The 20,868-nt window shown below is 44.3% G+C and overlaps 1 protein-coding gene across 2 annotated transcripts in view; it reads right to left on the bottom strand.

Annotated features, from left to right (window-relative positions):
• Positions 1–19,388, bottom strand: part of LCK (LCK proto-oncogene, Src family tyrosine kinase) — a 221,494-nt gene extending 202,106 nt beyond the window's left edge. Inside the window, exon 1 of one of the 2 annotated variants that reach the window (XM_069223368.1) lies at positions 19,151–19,388. Coding sequence is in view for 1 of the 2 variants with exons in the window: in XM_069223367.1 (XP_069079468.1) it covers positions 11,148–11,193 (46 nt within the window). In the remaining variant the exon portion in view is untranslated. Of the gene's footprint in view, positions 1–11,147; positions 11,386–19,150 lie in introns of those variants that run through there. The other variant, XM_069223367.1, reaches the window with a different exon arrangement.
• Positions 19,389–20,868: the final 1,480 nt, after the last annotated feature.

The raw sequence follows: 20,868 nt of genomic DNA, 5'->3' as shown, positions 1-20,868 counted from the left end.
TGGCCAACCACACCCTAACAGGACATTAAGATCTTGTTGGGTCAGCATGAGCAGGATAGGAGGGAGAAGCTGACACACCTGAATAGGCTGGGTCATGAGCCCTCACAAAGGGCTGCATAACCCCCTGTAGTGTGTCAGAAGCCGGGGAAGGAAGGGCATGGATTTTGTACACTTCAAAGGTCTCTCTTTGAAGTCTCCCCCTTTTCAAAGGCAAACCTGGGTATAAGTATTAGACCCCAAATCCCATCAAATCAGAACACTTCTGGACCTGAGGACATTGTGCCAGGAAGAAGGACTTCTGTGCTTCTAAAGGCAGTGTCAATCTGCTGGAACTCTGCTGGACCTTGCTGGACTTCTGCTTAGCATTGCTGCCCTGCTGCCCTCCTTGCCTGGGAGTGAGAAGGACTGGATCTGAATCTCTACATCCAGAACCAAAGTGAATTCAAGGGCTTGCTGGCATGCCTCCTTTTCTGAAGTTTCAAGGACATCAGAGACTTCACTCATATCTGCTACAACTTCTGGACTCTGACAAATGTGGGTCCCACCCTGACGAGTGGTGCCAATCCAGCCCTGGGCCCTTGGAGGTGGGTTCTGCAGCCATGTTCTGAGAAAATTGACATACCTCCATGTCTGCGAGGATTGGAACCGCCACATCTCTCCTCAATGCTGACACATCGCTACTTCTTCTAAGGACGAGGACTTTGCATCGCTGATTGCACGGCTCAACGATGACGCATCGCCTTCATCATAAAGTGTTTGACACCGCACCTTGAGGACATTGCATCAACCACTATGAAGCTCGACGACCACACATTCCCTGACTGTGAATCGGAACTGACGCGTTGCCTTCGCATGGTCTCTTTTCTGCCCCTCGCATTGGATCCTCAGCATTGACGCAAACCTCCATAAAAAGTACTGTTTATTGGGACAAGATTGGTCTCTGTAGCTGGCCCGCACTCCATCGCGGTCAGCCTGAATTTTGGGATTTACTCTGGTCTAGCGTGACTAGATTGGCCCGGTTGGCACTTTAAGTTTCTAAGCACAACAATTGTAGATATTATTTAAAAATTCATATCTCGACTTCTACTAATTGGATTTTTGTTGTTTTGGTCGTTTTGTTTAATAAATTAAGCTCTATTTTTCTAACCTGGTGTGGATTATTTTTGTATGGTGTTTTCACAGTTTTACTGCTTTAAGTGTTGCACATATACTTTACACATTATGCCCTAAGATAAGCCTGCCTGTTCTGGCCCTTGCAAGGAGTGAGCACAGGTTAATTTATGGTTTGTAACTGACTAGGATTGTGGTCCCTACTTGGACAGGGTCATACCTCTGTCAACTAGAGACCCAATTTCCAACATTTCTCATTGGTCCCCCTCATCTCAATTGTTCTATAACCCGCTCCTCTCTGACCCGCATGCCCCCGACCACAATTTCTTATGCCATGCTAGCCCTATTTTCCTGTCTATGAACACTATGGACAAAAAGCCCCTCCCTTCATACCCATATCCTGTTTTGTCTCCTGTTGACCCGCAACAGGTAAGGCCATGCTATAATATTACGTAATAGAAATGTATTGATTCATACCTTACTGCTACACTCACTTCTGCACTGTTTGCAGTTGAGCTCCCCGGCTGTGTGCAAGGCTGGGTTAGGGAGCACTTCACAGCACGCATTAGACGGGCCAATCAAAAACTGCAGGAGGTGATTTTGAACCCGGGTTTTAACAAAGGACTTCCAGAGATTTTTTACTGTATACAGGAAAATTGGAATCCTACAATATTTTGGGCCCAGGTGAAGGTATTATCTCAATTTCTCTCCAGCATCACAGTTGAACCTATCGGCCTCTCCATTTTCGACTGGGGCTGCAGTAGCTGAGAGAACGACACTATGGATGAAATCCTGAATGTTGACTCAACCAAGGAATCCTTAATTTAAAATCTTCCATTTGCTGGTGCTAAGCTCTTCAGGAAAGAGCTTAACGAGATGGTGCAGAGAACTGCAGGTGAAAAGAAAATAACTTGAGATCTCAGTAGGTGGTTATACAAACAGAACTTACAAAAGGAAGTTCTCCTCCGGTTCCCCCTGCTTCAGTTGACAAGGAATGCCAGCCTGTGAGGGTGGGGTGCACATCTGGGTGTCTTGGGATGTAAAGGGGTGGTCCCTGGAGGACAGGTCACACTCTTCCAGCTGGTGGGAAATGGCTGCACTATAGAAAGCGGTCGAGTTTGTCTACTCAGCTGCAAGTCAAGAGCTTAGTAGTCCGCACAGACAATTAAGCTTCTCGCTGTTATCTGAATTATCAAGAGTCAAAGAGTGTTCTTTAGGCTACCTTGCCAACTCAGATATGCTCATAGGCAGAAACACATCTATTGTTCCTAAGGGCACTATACATTCTGGGAGTATTGAATTTTCAGACGGGCAGCCTCCATCTGAAACTGCCTTCCTCAATACTCTTTCATGGAGCAATTTTCCAATTCAGACACATTTGTCGTCTATTTAGAAATCCTTGGATCGACATGTTTGCATCCCCACAGAATGCTATGGGTGAATGTGACTTTCTTACTTTCTGTTCGGAAATCAGTGGTCCTCAGGCATGGGCAATATATGCCTTTTCAGTTCCTTAGCCACAGGGCCTCTTACTTGCTTTTGACCTGATTTCCCTTCCTACCGAGGGTGCTGCAGAAGATTCAGGGGGAGGGAGCATTGGTAATTCTCAATGCGCCACTTTGAATTTCCCGTCTAATTAGACTGTCAGTGGCCAAATTCCTCTAATTCTCAATCAGTCCATCTCCTCTACACTTCTCAAAGCTATCTCGGAGCCAGGTACAACAGCTCAGCCTGATGGCCTGGAGCTTGGAAGACTGGGAATAGGGCATCTGGGTTGTTTTAGACAGGTTACAGAAGAAATCCAAATATCACCAAATTAATCTACTCCTGCCTCTTATGGGAAACATTGGTGCTGGGCTCAACCCTAGTGTTCATCCAAAGGGGTGGAGCCAGTAGGCTGGCTCCTTAACACATTTTGGAGGATTTTTATAGAAGGGGTCCTTGAAGAGCTAGCTCCTTCAACTTTGGCAGAACAGTTGGTGGCCCCTAAAGCATTCAGGGGGATCGGGGTAGAGACTGGTTTACGTACCCAGTCTAGTTTAGTTCGCAGGTTATTAAAGAGTTTTCATTTAAGGAAACCTAGCGCTCGACCATCACGTCCATTTTGAGATGTGGCTAATGAATAGAGATAGTTACTATCTGAACCTTTTGAGTAATGGAGAGATGGTCTAGTTAATGGCAAAAACTACTGGTTTGTTCGCATCCACGTTTAAAGAGAGAATTAGGGAATTGGGCTCACTACCTTAAGATCATTCCAGATAAAGTGATCTTAAAACCAGATTCTAAATTCATACCCAAGGTTAATTTTAAGTTTCATCTTCAGCAACACATTCCATCTTGCTTTGATAGTAGGAGGGATGTCGCTATATTTACAACACACAAAGGAGTTTAGGGTTTTGAATTCACTGTTTGTTTCTTTCAGCAAAGTGAACAAGGATAAAACTATCTCTAAGGCATGGGTAGGTGGATCTGTCAAGCATTTTCCCAGTCATACAAATCAGTGGTGGTGACGCCTCCATTGCTAATTCAAGGCAATTCTACTAGATCAGTTTTTGCACCACAGACGGAAGTAGGAGGAATTTCTATACAGGAAATATGTAGAATGGCCACAGGAGTATCCCACCAAGCATTTGTCAGACATTACAGAGTGCATGTTATGAAAGAAGCCTCTGAAACATTTTGTTCAATTGTTATAAAAACACCAATGAAGTAATTATCAATAAATCTTTGTAGCATCACAATTAGGGCAAAAAAATGTAATTCTTGGGGCTTGTTAAAACCTCAAAGAGTAACCACTGGGACGAGGGGAATAAATGAAAGGGCAATGAAACCAGTACTTACCAGTATATTTCATTACCCCGAATCAGCTCCCCTTCATCCCAGTCAGAGGCCTTCCTTTCCCTCCCAGTGAGCATTAGTTTTGTACCATGTTTTGGTCTTCTTGTTACTCACAGGATAGGGAACATTAGGGAGGGACCTTATGTCCATAGAGCTCATGGACACAAAAATAAGACCATGGTATAAACCTGTCAGGGGACGGGCCAGTCTATAGATTAACAACTGGGACGAGGGGGGGCTGTTCCTGGGTAAAGACGTTTACCAGTGAGTAATGGTTTCATCCTCTTGGCTCCTGACAGCACCACAGCACCACCGCAGCGGAATGCGTCATTGCTGGAGAGTCAATGGCACAGGAGTACGATCTTACAGACAGGTCCAGTGCAAGCTGGTAACCGGCACATTCATTCTTCAGCGTGCACCTTGAGTGACTGGCTCTCTTGCAGTGAGAAGAGACGACATGAAACAGATGAAGAGCCACACAATCCTGTAAAAGTAGGGAGAGACTGTGGTGGTGTTGTGTGTAGCACAGACTGTGGGGGTCATTCTGACCCCGGCGGTCTTAGACCGCCGGGGCCAGGGTCGGCGGGAGCACCGCCGACAGGCCGGCGGTGCCCCGCAGGGCATTCTGACCGCGGCGGTAAAGCCGCGGTCAGACCGGCAACACTGGCGGTCTCCCGCCAGTGTGCCGCCGCCCGTATGAATCCTCCAAGGCGGCGCAGCTAGCTGCGCCGCCGAGGGGATTCCGACCCCCCCTACCGCCATCCAGTTCCCGGCGGTCCGCCCGCCGGGAACCGGATGGCGGTAGGGGGGGTCGCGGGGCCCCTGGGGGCCCCTGCAGTGCCCATGCCACTGGCATGGGCACTGCAGGGGCCCCCGTAAGAGGGCCCCTACGAGTATTTCACTGTCTGCTTGGCAGACAGTGAAATACGCGACGGGTGCAACAGCACCCGTCGCACCTTCCCACTCCGCCGGCTCGATTACGAGCCGGCTTCATCGTGGGAAGGACGGTTTCCCCTGGGCTGGCGGGCGGCCTTTTGGAGGCCGCCCGCCAGCCCAGGGGAAACCTCAAAATACCCACCGCGGTCTTCCGACCGCGGTACGGTATTTTGGCGGCTCCCGCCAGGCGCGCGGTGACCGCGCCCGGCGGGAGTCAGAATGACCCCCTGTGTGTCATGCACCACGGTCCCTATGCCGTACCCGACATCAGTGCTTAATTCGTGCTTGTTGTTTCTGGTGCTGAGCATCGGCACTTATTTTTGAGGGCCGGCACTTAGTCTTCTGCCTCAAGCATTTGCTGCGAGCAAAAGACACGTTTGGGAAAGATGGGGGACGAGAAAAACGAAAAAGCGTCACGATGAAAGAAAGCAGAAAACTGCAGGTGTGAGTTGAAGGGGCAGGGAGTGGCTTTAAATGGGTTGAAGAGGTCAGAGATGGCATCGAGATTATGCTGCCTCAGTATTCCGTGTTCGCAGATTTAATTGCAGCAACCGCGTGTTTAAGATGAGGGCTTCGAGCACAGGCACCTTTTTATTTACAAATTAGGCACTGCCCGACAGCTCAGAATATGTGTGCAGCACATACTGAGTGTATTCCAGATTGTTTTGTGAAGTACAGAGCAGTACACACTGTGTGCTGTGAATTGCATTGGGACACTGGGTACTTGTATAGATTGCGTGCTGTGAAGCGCAGCGCCTATCTAGTGGCGTAACAAAAGACCCCGCAGCCTCCGCGGTGCGGGTGGTGAGGGTGGGGGGCAAGGTCCGGGGGGACAGCTCAGCACCTGGCCCGAGTGAGCCCATAGCCGCCCCCCACTTCCCCCACCACCACCATGTTCTTTGCAGGGGGACCCCGTCCCCCTTCAGCTTTCTCATGCAACTGCGACTATCAAATGTTCAACACATAGGCCCTCATCCTGACCTTGGCGGGCAGCGGAGGCCGCCCGCCAAAGTCCCGCCGTCAGGTTACCGTTCCGCGGTCGAAAGACCGCGGCGGTAATTCTGACATTCCCGCTGGGCTGGCGGGCGGCCGCCTTCAGGCCGCCCGCCAGCCCAGCGGGAAAGAGGCTTCCACGATGAAGCCGGCTCGGAATCGAGCCGGCGGAGTGGAAGCTGTGCGACGGGTGCAGTTGCACCCATCGCGTATTTCACTGTCTGCGCAGCAGACAGTGAAATACATTTAGGGGCCCTCTTACGGGGGCCCCTGCAGTGCCCATGCCAGTGGCATGGGCACTGCAGGGGCCCCCAGGGGCCCCGCGACCCCCCCTACCGCCATCCGGTTCCCGGCGGGCGGACCGCCGGGAACTGGATGGCGGTAGGGGGGGTCGGAATCCCCTCGGCGGCGCAGCAAGCTGCGCCGCCTTGGAGGATTCCAAGGGGCAGCGGAAAACCGGCGGGAGACCGCCGGTTTTCCTGCACTGACCGCGGCCAAAGTGCCGCGGTCAGAATGCCCTGCGGGGCACCGCCGGTCTGTCGGCGGTGCTCCCGCCGACCCTGGCCCCGGCGGTCTAAGACCGCCGGGGTTAGAATCACCCCCATACTGTTTGCGGCACAGAGCAAGTTCCATGCGTAATAAAAAAGCTTAAGGACAATACTTTTGCCAGCAATTAAGATTGCCACATTCCCACTTGTCTTCAAACCATCCTGCTTATAACTTAAGCAATGAAGGAGTCCAATATGCTCTCTCGAAACTTAATTTAGGATCCTGAACGCCATTCCTATGAATAAGTGAACACCAGTTAGATATAGTGTCAGCCTGTTTTTTTATTATCAAGAACTGCATCTTTGAAGTCACAGGCTGACTTTAGCAACTGACTTCAAAGAGAGACAGGAAACTGCTCATATCACCCTGATGTGCAAAATGCGTCCACGGAAGTGATTAAGTGACCGACTGACCTGGGTATATACCTTGCGCCAGAGGGGCCAGGCACGTTTCACCTAGATACTAGAAATGTACATGGTGTGACTGGGACAAAAAGTAGGCCCAGGCACCAAAATAACAGTGGCCCACTAACAAATCAGATAGCTAAAAAAGAAATTGTCCACCATTTCCAAATCAATTAAGTTTTGAACTAGTAAATACATGCTGTGGAGGTGTTTTGCGAGTTATGAGAGATTGCCTGCAATTGTACTTACTGCGGACAATGTTTGTGGTAATATCAGGAAATCAGCAGTGAAACCTGCCCCCTGAAATCACACAACAGGCCACAAACAGCCCCAAAAAATAGCCCATTCAGTGACCTATCAGACAAGCCCTACTGGCACTGCCAAACTGAATGCTCTATATGCAGTGATACTCAAAGTAGGGCCCGGGGGGGGAGGGGCAGAGACTTTTCAACTTAGTACAGCAGATTATATCAGTGCATTGACAAGTATTTTCTTTTTAAGTGATGGTTTTCAAACATAAATCCAGAAGCATTCACCTCCCCCTCACCCTGAAAACAATGACAATAGTGAACTAAGAGGCAAGTCAGTTGTTATGGGCACTCTTTGGGTCACCTGGGTTCTTACTACACATGAACAGTATAGTTTATTAAATTAAACACCAGAGAAGGTTTTGCACAGCGCACATCCCGAAGTCAAGTATTTTGAGATTCTCTTATATGCACTAATGAAGAAAAAGGAGGGAAAGTGAAATAAAAGAATTGTCTAGGATCACACATTTTGTTAAAGTAGGGAAGCCAGAATTCATACCAGGTTTTCTGGTTTCACATTATGCAGTTCACCCACCATACTGCACCCTCCACCCCCGCCTAGCATCAATGCGGCCCCTGGTCACATCTCAAACCAAACTTTGCGGCCCCTTGGAAAATGTTTGCGAGGACCAATGCTCTATAGGCTAGTCCACCCTTGGACATGCACTGCGTCCCAAGTGTGGTGGTTTAACATGAATACATACATCAGAGTCTCACACTGGAGTCACCAGTGGCAGCTCCTCCGTTTGGGTGGAGGAGCGTCGCTCCCCCACAGCCCCCCGCCAGCAGCAGCAGCATTAAAACCTTTTAAAGAAAAGGATGATAAACTATGTTAATTATCGTTTTCTTAGAAAGGGGCGGGGCCACAGGGGTGACGTGCACTGAGGGGGAGTGCTCAGCACCCCCCTTCACAGCGCATGTGTGTTTGGCCGGCCGTCTCGGCGCCCTGCCCCTTCCACACCCCCAAGAGCCGCTACTGGGAGTCACAACCAAGAATTGGATTCTCCAAGCTTAAAATGGGGTCAAATGGAGCAGTCGAAAGTGGACGGGATCTGAGAGGCACTACGTGCCCATACTTTATTTTATTTCGGAAAAAGTGTTCCCCTACTTTTTGTGAAAATACACCCATCACAGGATGGTTCATTTCGACAGTTGAAATTAAATGCTTCAGCTGAAGTGTAAGGCAGAGTCTCCTGTGCTGTGAAACCAAGGGACAGGCAGACAGCTAAACAAGCCTTCTTGTCAGAGTGTCTGCTGCCTGAAAGAAATGTGAATGTGGACATCTGATTAATATGCAAATGAAAAATGTGCTTAGACGCTGGTATTGGCTTTAAGTGATGGAATCACTTGAAGTTTCCTGATGACACAGATATATTCATTTTGGATGGTATTGCAAGGGAAGGTCCCAACTGACTGTGAAGTGTGTGCTTTTAATGGACAGTAATTAATGACAGAAATGCATTATGTACAGTCTGGGTATGACTAAAATCTATGTTTTGGAATTTTGGAAGCATTTTTTTTATCTTAAACCTTTTGTACATCTTCTATCACCCTATTTTCTACTGTGTGTAATGCAAGTCTAAAATACTGAATTAAATAATCACATGGCTTTCTGTCACAGCCTGGCCCTTTTCGAACTAAACATACACAAGTGACACAGGATTCAATTCTGTGGCTCTTTGGTTACACACACAGACCTCTGCAGTGCCTTAACTAATGGAGGTTTCATAATGTACAATAGTGCATTTGTAACTGAGTAACTTAACTTGCATTTATTTTTCATTTAAGCTGTGCATTATTTTATATGTAGTTACCTGATGGTGAAAAAGTGAAAAAGGTTACAAAATATTTTGTTGTTTAGCCAGGCTTTGGACCAGGCTCCCACGCTCACTCACCCTGCCCCTACTGCACATAGCATTACAGATCCCAAACGTTTTTGTAATGCACCACAAGAGCTTGACAAATCCCAGGACTGTGATCACACATTTTAGAGTCCAGACAAGTAAGTGGACACAGGGGGACCGCACACGGGCAAAGTGGGGGGAGGGGGTGGGGAGGAGTCAATCCTTCATAGCATGGATACTATTAGCGGAAGAGAAAGGTCATGAACCACAGACCCTGAAAATGAGAGTATAACACAGGGACCACAAACAGAGAGCACATGTGCATATGTGCTAGTAGTGTAACTAAGGACCGCACGCCACTGAAGGCCAAGAGCACCGTTACTTACTTTAGAGATGGCTACATGTTAGAAATGGGGTCTCTAGTTGGCAGTGGTTTGAAACATATCCGTGAAGGGACCCTCACTCTAGTCAGGGTAAGGGAGTCACACCCCTAAGATAACCCCTGCTCATCCTCTTGGTAGCTTAGCTCAAGCAGTTAGGCTTATCTCAAAGGCAAAGTGTAAAGTATGTGTACACACACACACACACACACAGTAATACAAAACACCACAAATGTACTCCACAATAGTTTAGAGGACTAGCCAATAAATTATCTGAGTAAAATAAGACAAAAAACGACAAACATCCCACATACAAAAGTAAAGATACAAATTTTGAAATATTAAATGCAGTATAGCGCTTAGAAACACAATTGCTTCAACTAGGGCTATCCCAATGGCTTGACATAGATGCTTCCAATAGTCTGGTGCCACCCTTGAGGGAGCGCGGGTGGTCACGGAGTCGTATAGACTCCGGTTACACTGGGTGCACTTGCCAGGTTGAAATGCTTGTTTAAAACTGCACACACAGACGCTGCAGTGGCAGGTCTGAGACATGTTTACAGGGCTTCTCATGTGGGTGGCACAATTAGTGTTGCAGGCCCACTAGTAGCATTCGATTTACAGGCCCTGGGCACATACCGTGCACTCTACTAGGGACATACTAGTAAATCAAATATGCGAATCATGGAGAAACCAATCACCAATACATTTTAGACAGAGAGCATATGCACTTTAACACTGGTTAGCAGTGGTAAAGTGCCCAGAGTCCTAAAATCAAAACCGAAATACAGATATCCAGTAGGGATAAATACAAAGCCAAATACCTCAGTGAAAACATGAATTATTCACTGGAAAAATATTTCTTTATTCAAATGAAATTAATTAAATTAAAATATGCTTAGTGTCTACTAGTCCCACTCTTACGTCTGTGTAACACACTAACAAGCAATGTAATCACCAAGTGTATTATACAAGTAAGAAACAGAAATACCACAAACCAATAAAAAGTGCTGTACATCGAAAACAATGTTAAAAACATATGAAGCAATAGTTCCTTTAAGCACCGTTGTATTTTAACCTATAAACTGCTTAGCCATTCAGTAGCAAGCAGTGTTACATTGAGGTAATGTGAATGACGTATCGTCCATCAGCCAAACCTATATCGCTAGAATAAATATCCGATACAGTCCAATGTTTTTATCGTCCAATTTTAAAAAAATTCCAACATATACTCCTCCACAGTTGTAGTTGCCGCGTTTCAGCCTTTATAAATCTGGCCTCCTCAGGACATCAGGAACAGTGCCTATATATACAATATACCAAATTATAACTGCACTAGTAGTGCTTATTTCATAAACACAGACCACCAGGGGTGGGCAACACTCCTGTTCACCCTAAAAGTCACCAGAGTGTATAAATTGAAATAGAATAATTGGCTAAACTAAACAGAGACTCCATAATATAGCATAATTGATCAAAACCATGGTTATTCAAGTCACAACTAGAGGATTACCTGTTTACATTGTTATAGAATCCAGCAGAAAAGACAAAAGCAGAGAAGACAACCCAAAGGTGATATTTTAGAAATGCAGTTAGATTAGTGCCCATGCCTGTAGCCAGAAAAACTAACCTTCTGAATTTGTTATTACTAAATGCCACGCTCAGAAGGTAAAGACATCTCAGAGGTTACAAATGATCTAAAAAGAGAACATAGTAACATCGTTTCTCGTTATATAATTTAGAAATTGCTCGCAGAAGATGCCGGAGCTGTTCGTCTCCACTTACCAAATCTAATTCCATGAAGAAGCGTGATGCCGTGCGAGTCAGGCATTCTAAAGTAAAACTGAGGCAGGCGCGATAAACCTTTGACATTAAATACAAGGACGTTATCGGAAGGACAGCGTCAGAACACTCTGGCTACGCGCACGAGCACCAGAACTAAAAAACGGAGTATCGATTTTTGTACATCGAAAGCCAATCAAAATTAAAAGGGCGGCCATCTTAAAATGTATACTCCATAACTGAAATGACAGAGTAAAATCATAATAAGTAGAAAACCAGCTTAGACAACATCGAAAACAATGGAGAAATAGAGTAAATGCCATTTCTATTCGCAAAAAAGAAAACATCCACAGTAAGATTAAGTATATTACACCTTAATCAAAGACCACATTTCTGTCAGGTCATTTAACCCCTTGTTATCAGTCCCAAATTTCTCAATCAAACATGCTTCCATTCCGTCCAGAATAGAAGCTATCTCTCTTCCTGTTTTTGTTTTTTCCACTACATAAAGGGTAGACCATCTGATATCTTCTGGTCTATGGTCTTTTTCAATGTATTGGTCAACCAATGGGGCACTATGCACTGCACACCTAATCCTAGACATATGTTGTAGGATCCGGTTTTAACTGGCTGTGTGGTCTGACCTATGTACGTTAAGCAAGGACATGTAATGCAATAAATCACATTTCGTGTATTACAGTTTGAAAATCAGAATTGGTGATGTATTTTACCATTCACTTCTATGTATTTGCTCTTCTCTGTGTATTTGCAAGCCAGACAATTGTTGCATAGAAAATGGCTGATGATTGGTGGTAGGTCTAACATACTTCTCAAATCCAATCTTTTCTTTGCATTTGAAGTAAAAGGGGCATGTACCAAAGCATCATAAATATTGCGACCTCTTTTAAATGCAAACAAGGTTTTTTTAACCCTACTGGGTAAAGTAATTTCCAATTTCTTTCAATGATTGCCCTGATTCGATTAGCTTTAGGATTATATGTAAGTACACAAGTCAAAGGACACTCCTTGTTTTTTGCTTTGGAGTTAACAGATGTTCTCGAGGAGTGTACCATGCCCGCTTGCAAGCTCCTTTAACAATTTTCTTCGGGTAACCTCTGTCTAACAACCTTAATGTCAGAGCCTCTGAGTTTTCAAAGTAATCTTCTTTATTAGGACAGTTCCAGAGAATACGTAGGAATTGGCCATAAGGCAAGTTCTCCTTAAGAGTACGAGGATGGTTGCTTGAGAAATGCAATAAAGTATTTCTAGCTGTAGGTTTTTTGTATAGGCTAACAGAGATACACCCATCATTAGATTTAATCCATAAATCCAAAAAATTAATACGTTTGCAATCAGAGATCAACGTGAAGTTCAGATCAGGTGTCAAATGGTTAATCCAGTTATGGAAGGTAGAAAGTACTTGCAGGTTACCTTCCCAGATCATAATAATATCATCAATATACCGTAGCCACACTTTAATATATTTTTTAAAGGGATTGTTTGTATCATAAATCCATTTATCTTCGAAATAGGCCATCACTAAATTCACAATTTCGGGAGCAAAATTACACCCCGTTGCTATACCTTTGACTTGTAAGTACATATCATTGTCAAAGGTGAAAACATTGTTTTTTAAGCACAGAGTGGCCAAGCTTAATATAAAAGAAATAGGGACCTTGTGTGGGCCAATTCTGTTATCTAGATAATGCCTCATTTTGTGGGATGTTTGTATACAATGCTTCTATATCTAAGGTGACTAGTAATTGTGTTCTTTCATCAAAGGGACAACCCTCAAGCTTGTTAATCATGTGCATGGAGTCCTGTACATATGCTTTAGTGTTATATACAAATGGTTTTAGAAAGAAGTCTACATATTGTGCCAGAGGCTCTAAAATGGACCCACAAGCCGCAATTATCGGTCTCCCTGGAGGATTATTTATGTCTTTATGAATCTTGGGAAGAATATAAAGAAGGGGAGTTTGTAGCTGACTTTGATTTAAGAAATCATACTCTCCTTTGCATATCCATCCTTCTCTTAATGCTTCATCTGTAATTACTGTAATAGTGGTTTTCAGTCTGGGTATAGGGTCCTCGGTAATAAGGCGATAATGTTCTGTATTGCCTAATTGGCGTAGTACTTCCGTACTATATTTATCCTTGTCCAATATGACAATGTCCCCACCTTTGTCTGCTGGCTTAATGATAATGCTGTCATTGTGTGATAAGGAGTAAATAGGATTATTTTCTTCCTTAGTACAGTTGGTTTTAAAGGAAATTTTTGTGTTGTTCAATAAATCAATATCCCGTAAAACCACGTCTTCAAAGATCTGAATTTTACGTGGCATACTGGTGGTGTCAGGGCAAAATGTAGATTTTGGATGTAAGCCACTAACATTGTTCTCATTTGAGAGTCTATCATCTGATTTATCTTGAAAGAAGGCTTGCAGTCTCAGTTTTCAGTATCAACAGGATCTTGTAATTTAGTAGGAACAAAAGAAAGTCCCTTATTTAATACCTCATATTCCATTTCTGATAAGTTATATGTGGACAGCTTATAGACAGGTATCCTGTCCTGACTAGAGCCAGTTATCTTCTGTACGTTCTCTTCCTGGTGTGAAATTCCCCTTGTTGCGTGTATAGATCTCTGTTTTGATCTTGGTATTGGAATCTGCCTCGTAAACCTCCCCCTCTCCCTCTGCGTACACCTCTGCCAAAAAAAGGTTAAGCTGTAGAATGTTGGGGTCCCGAGTAGGTATCTGATAAGTGTTCTGTATCAGACTCCGAAGAGTTATCGGAGAAAGTAATGAATCTCCTCAGTGATCTGGTCTGTAACTGTAAGTTCAAATTACTAGGATAATTATACTTAGAAAAGCCTTCTTTCAGAAAGGGATATACATCCTCTATTTTAAAGTTATTGATATCTCTAGCCACTTTTGATGTCTTTTGATTTATAGTACGAGTTTTAAACTGTGAAATGATCTTATTGGCTGATTCTAGTAGCTGTTTAACATCTTGAATTGTTTGATCTTGCGAGATTTCAAGTTCCAACAATTCAATTTCCTTAAGTTCAGTTTCGCTTATCCGCAAAGCGGTTTCAATAGAAAGGGCCAACCAATCCTGAGAGCATTTAGTGCCTACACCACTAAATTGCAATAGATAGGATTTATCCAACGCAAAAATCACTGGAATGTTTCTAACTTGCAAGCCTGCAGGGATGGTGTTGTTTTTCAAATGTTCAAGGAGTACTTGTGCGTGGAGTTGAGTTCTGACATTTTTCTTTTTAAGCTGCTTTAGTCTTTCAATTTTATCAACATTAATAGGGGCTGGAGTTAATTGTTCTCTACTTAACAAAGAAGGGTTTCCCAACAATGTGTTTATTTGAGCCTCCGTGTAGCTAACCATATAAGGTTCAGCAATGTTTATAGGGTGATCCACGAGGGGGACCAGGGGACACTAAGCTGCAAAGCAACCTTTAGAGGCTTAACAGTAGCCTATATATACTAAAAATGTACCAAACATCGCTGCATCAACTGATGCAAACTGAAGAAAGTAAAGAATGAGGGGAAGCCCTTTAACCCCACTGGATTAGGGACAAAACCAATACCGAAATACAGATATCCAGTAGGGATAAATACAAAGCCACGTACTTCAGTGAAAACATGAATTATTCACTGTAAAGATATTTCTTTATTCAAATTAAATCAGTTAAATAAAAATATGCTTAGTGTCTACTAGTCCCACTCTAACATCTGTGTAACACACTAACAAACAATGTAATCACCAAGTGTATTATACAAGCAAGAAACAGAAATACCACAAACCAATAAAAAGTGCTGTACTTCAAAAACAATGCTAAAGAAATTAGAAGCAATAGTTCCTTTAAGCACCGTTGTATTTTAACCTATAAAATCAGCAAAAACAGTTCAGTAAAAATAGGAGGAGAAGGCAAATAGTTTGGGGATAACCCTGTAAAAAGGGCCAGGTCCAACACTACAGAAGAATAATAGAGGGGTCACTCACTTTAGAGGCCTAGTACTATGACTGTCACACTGCAGTCACACACTGAGGACCCACTTTAGAGGAGTGTCACAAATGGGCCGCATACTCAGTGTACTGATACTGGGAGTGTAGCACAAGGGGCTCAGACTACAGATAGTAGACGTGTAACCCAAGGCCACCCAATGACGTCTCACAAGTGCGAAATGTAATATATGAGCACCCTCCGACTGCACCATTGTCCGGGGTCTTACACAGGCAATACACACTGGGGGCTCAGATACTACAAGTGTCACCTTAAACTCTCCAACTCATGTCTGTGGTACTAGGAATGTTTACACTGTGGCATGTGCTGAGCGCCCAGGCACTAGGAGTGTAACAGAAGAGTAACATGCAGCAGTGCCCAGAAACCAGCAGTCACACAGAGAGCAATGAAGAAGGCCTTTTTTGTTCTAATAGCTGAAATACGTTTTGTTTCAGAACTTGCTGTCTACACAAATACTGAAAAAATGCGTATGGCAGAAAAACAAAGATGCAAGCTGAATGTGGCCCCCAAAGTGGAAGTGTGTCAGAGTGGAAAATCACAAAACCATCTGCGTCGGGTAAACCGCGTGCAATGGAAACATTACAAAACTGCAGAAACCTAATGACATTTGTTCTGAAAGATGTCACCCATACCGTTAACAAAACAGTTTTTATACCCTTGCTTAAAAAACAGAAGAAACGAACATATTTTCTCAACTTGTGATAATAAATATGGAGAACATTCAAAAAATATTCGGGGCCCTGATGCATGATTGTTTTATTTGGGTAAACTATGTGTTAAACTGGAGCAAAAAATATAGTTTTTCAAATTTACTCCACACTTTCAAACCTTTGATGTATAGAAACTGTAGTCAAACCTGTTTGCCACCTTCCTGATTGCGTAGTAATAAAAAATGGTGATAATCTATTTCCTCCATTATTTGGGGATGGCTACATATTATGGACATATCGTCTAGATGTAAAATATTCCTTATTGGGATGCATAATGACTGTTATTTGAATTCAATTTACTCCTCTTTTTAGACCGAAAATGTGCCTTACTTTTACCTATTGGGCCACATCGTTCTTTGAATATTTCTGAATTGTATGTAAAATGCTACTTAGATTCCAGATACTTTTCCCAATTAAGATGTCTCCCCCATTTTGAGTAAATATGCAACATGTTAAATGCAAACCACCCTCCACCTCCAGACGAAATGCATTTTATTTGGATGCAAAAAGATCCTTAACTGGTTTTAAAGTGATTTTACTTCGACACAGTATTTTCTTTGTTTCTACCCAAATTGTTTGTCTGTATCAATTATTCATCGAAACAGAGACTTGGAAAAAACATATCACAGGTAACCAGGTTGACTAGGAGACTGCCAAGAGTGTTAAATGAGTGAAGCTTAAATCAAAGGATACTCTGCATACTAACGAGGGATGTTTGGGTCTGAAGGAGTTATACTGTGCACAGCAACAAGAGATATTTGAGTCGAAAGGTAAGATAAATGGGAGAATATTGTGCATACTAATACCAGACATTTGGCTCTAAATGGAGGATATTGTGGATAAAACAAGATATTTGGATCTACTGGGGGATACTGTACATACCAATAGAAGATATTTGGGTCCAAGTGGGGGATACTGTGAATAAAACGAGATATTTAGGCCTACTGGGGGATGTTGTTCATACCAATAAAAGATATTTGGGTCCAAATGGAAAGTTTTGTGGATATGTTCATAAAACATTTGGAGGAAGATTTACTTATTATAGTGCAACATAGTGCTAGGGAGAAAGCACAGTCCAGATCCATATTTACTAACTAGAGCTTTCTATTGCTGTCTTTCTTGTGCTAGAGCACTAACAGACTGCCTGTGCCATTCACACAGCATTGCACCACAGTGCGAAGGTCTGTGTGGTTGATGTCAAGCATAGATTTTGTACAGGAAGGGTATCAATTCAGTACAAAATCCTATGCCTAGACAGCACTCACACAGTGGGTGCTGTACAGTGCAGTGAGAGAAACAGAAAGATTTATCCAACTTAGCGCCTGACAGATAAATAAATAGATTTCTCCAACTTAGCGCCTGAAAGATGAAGCGTTCTTTTTTAACTCCAAGCCCAGTCTAACAATTTTAGTAGACAGGGCTTTCTGTCAAAACACCATGGGTGGCAGCACTGGAACGCCCAATTAGTACTTATAGAACAAACCCTTGATGCAACGTAGCACAACGCAGCACAAAGAGCTATTTTGCGTTAAAAAAAACTGCACTTTTCCAGTGCAATTTTGTACTGGAAAGTGAAAACTATATTAAGACTTTGTGTGACTTCGCATCATTTTACAGCAGTGCAACAACTTGATAGATCTGACTCTAGGTGTCTAGATTAGGCCCATTCAGAGACAATGTGTGGGCTATTTTGCATTTAATGTTTTGCCACTTAGTTTCACAAGGAGTTCTGTTTGAAGGGGTTGCTAACCCAGAGCACCGGTGTGGATATTTGGGCACTGGTTACAATGCGCTCCACCGATTCTGGATTTCTGTACTCTACGTCTTCCTTGGATACCCCAAAATAATCCCCAAGATACCAAATTGAGAGCAAGGTTGCCAGTGGCTTGAGGGCCTCTCAGGATGATACTTTATCTTAGAACTATCACCGTCGACACCTTTTGCTACTAATATCCATCTGCATACATTGCATCTTCTGGTGGCAAGCTGGCCCAAGAGGAATCAAGCCTTTGCACCTCAGCCCACCGGGCTTTTCAAAGGCAACAACCTGAGTGAAGAATCTTCCAATTTTCCTACAGACCAGTCTGCCTCTAGACTCAGGAAAAAGGACTGAGGTGCGAAGGACATCTCCTGGGTCTGCTTTGAGCTGGTCTGGCCCAGCATGTGTCAGTCCCCGGACAGATTGTTGATTTGGCAGTGTGCAGAATCACTCCTTCAAGAAATTCCGACTGTTAAACCAAGATATTAACTGAATCAAATCTCTGGATTCAATACAACATTCACTTTAGAGTTAGCTCCAAACAATAAGACCTGACTTGTTGCAGGGGAAACATGAGGCTAAAATAATATGGCCTACAACGTCAAGAAATAATATTTTGCCCACAAATATGCTGCACCAACATGGTTCAAAATGACATGCCTGCTCTCAGGACCACGTAGCTGACAGGAGAATATGGCTCAAAAACAATATGTCCGCATCTATTGAGGGATGAATGCCTCAAAACAACAAGAACATCCTGCTAAAGGAAATAATATGTGTCTTCGATGTGAGGACAACATATTTCAAAACAAAATGGCTACAATCACAAAGGCTGTACCAGACTGTCTGACATCAATGATTGGAGACGGTATCTCAAAACAATATTGCATGTTTCATAGTCTACATATTAGGGCAACAAAAATGTTAAGAGCAAGCGACCAGGAAAATGTGATCCAAGAGACGAAGCGAAGGATAGCTATCTAAAATACCGAATGATGCATCTGGCATGCTTAGTGATGAAACACGTGGTTAAATTACATAGACACTTTTTCACAATCTACACTTTCACTAATGTATTCCATAATCACACTATGTGCCATAACAACCCCTTGAATACCTAGGAAAACCAAATCATTGATAAAGGACAAGTAGAACAAAACAGTATCATACCTACTTAATTTAGCAAATACAATATTAAGAATGTATCGACTGTTCATACAATATGAGCCAAGTTTTACGAATTGGCAAGATATTCTTCTTCAATATTGCACACAAATCAAAAGGATACCACCTTCAGATGACAGATGTGATACCAAAAGTAATCCGTTGAAAGGACCTTAGTAGTCTGAAGAAAGGCCAGTGTAGCCCCAAGAGCTGATGCCCGGTGCCTCCTTTGCACTCCCTTTATTGAAATAATAAAAATTCTAAAAACAGGGATCTCCCTCAGGGACCACCTTGGGTGATGGTCAACCTTTTAGGCATCTATCCAATTTACCTGTGTCTGCGTTGATGGAGGGTTGACTTCCTTATTGCTGCTGGTCATGGAAGAGAGCGATAAAGCCTGCCACTGTCATGCTAGGTTCCTCAGGCTCCTCGTCCACCAGTGGTCAGCAGGCTCAAGGATCTTCCTGAGCCACGTGTGGGCATCCGAGTCCTTGCTCCAGGTTTGAAGCGACGGAGAGGCGTTCAGGGCCTTGTCTGCGACTCGTTCCTTTTTTACTTTGCCTCTTTCTGTCTGCAGTACATCACTCGCACTCTTTCTCCCCTGGTTTCCTGCCCTCCCCGCCCCTGTGAGCGCTGCTTTTGGTCTGCTCTCACCGCCGTGCGCACGGCAAGTATGTGACCACAACTCACAATGAGCATACAGAGCGTTTCCTACACAGGGTCTTGCCTCTCAGAGGCCAGTGGCATGCCAGCTGTGTACTCTTTGCGCGGGCACTGTCTCCTCTGCCGCCATGTTCTCATTGCCAGGGCTGTACCTCGTTGTAAGCATGAGACCGATCTCACCGAGGGGTGTCTGCCTCTGCTGCTTAGAGTCAGGCTGAAGCTTTTATGGGCATGTCCACAATTCCACGACTGCGCCCAAAGCCCATGGTCGAGCCCCCACTGGCAGCGCTGTGCCCTGAGTGCCATGCTTCGGCTGACACTAGTTTGGCTCGGGCCACATCGTCATGCCGAGGGTGTGCCACCCATCTCTAGGTGGCATGCCTGCGCTGTGCCATGCCTATGCCTCACTGTTAGGGCCCTGTCCGCAGTGTTATCGTGTGCCATGCCTGTGACCGTACTCACAAGGCCACGTCCGTGTGCCGTCTTCCCTGGCACCTGCCCACACTGACAGGGCTGGACCCTCACTTCTAGCAGTCCTGGGCCCCCTCTTTAATCAAAACGCCGATAGCCGTGCCCGCGCTGATAGGGACGAGTACACAGCACCAAGTGTAAGGGACCCCGACAACCAGGGTCACAGCCCACACTGATCCATGGCCCACCTTATAACCTCTACTTCCACTGCCCACATCCCAGTGGCCCTGTTCCTTGCCCGGTGCAAGTGTGAGCCCCGCTGCTGCGGCCGTGCCCTTCTGCCACAGGAGGAGCCACCCACATCAGCAGAGGCGTGCCACAGGCTCTCCGGTGTGTGGAGAGTGTGTTAGGGTGACCACCTGGGATTGAGGCAAATTCTGGACAGGACTGTAAAAAATTCAGGACAAAGGGTCAAAATTCAGGACAAAAATTCAGGACAAAGGGTCGAAATTCAGGACAAAAAAAAAAAAAAATTCAAGAACAAACGTCAGTTTTACAGACACACGCAAGAGAGGCCATGCCTCACTATGTTGACAGTGCATTTATTTACTCTTTTTTAACATAGCACTATTTATTCACTGTGGTCTTTTTGTGATTGCCTCCTGGTATGCTACATTCAGGTGTCACATTACGTCCTTGTTCAGTAGTAAATTAATGCCCTTTCCATACTGTGGAAAGCCCATCCCCCCTACCCAAATCTACCCGATCTTTCTTGAAGAGAAAGTAACAGCAACATTTTGATTATGTTTCTGAACATTTTAAAACCCCTGGCAAACAGTATGGGAAACATTAAGGTAATTAACCTTATGCATATTTAAACAAATTGAACAAAAACATCTGGCTTACCCCAACCACCCATGGACTTTCAACCTAATTTTTTTTTAAAGAGGCTGGGCAGATGGTGTGGACGCAAGT

Source organism: Pleurodeles waltl, chromosome 3_1 (assembly GCF_031143425.1).
Source record: "Pleurodeles waltl isolate 20211129_DDA chromosome 3_1, aPleWal1.hap1.20221129, whole genome shotgun sequence".
In the NCBI taxonomy this organism is placed as follows: Eukaryota; Metazoa; Chordata; class Amphibia; order Caudata; family Salamandridae; genus Pleurodeles; species Pleurodeles waltl.
Note: the sequence above shows the minus strand (reverse complement) of the source record. Positions and strands in the feature narration are given on the sequence as shown.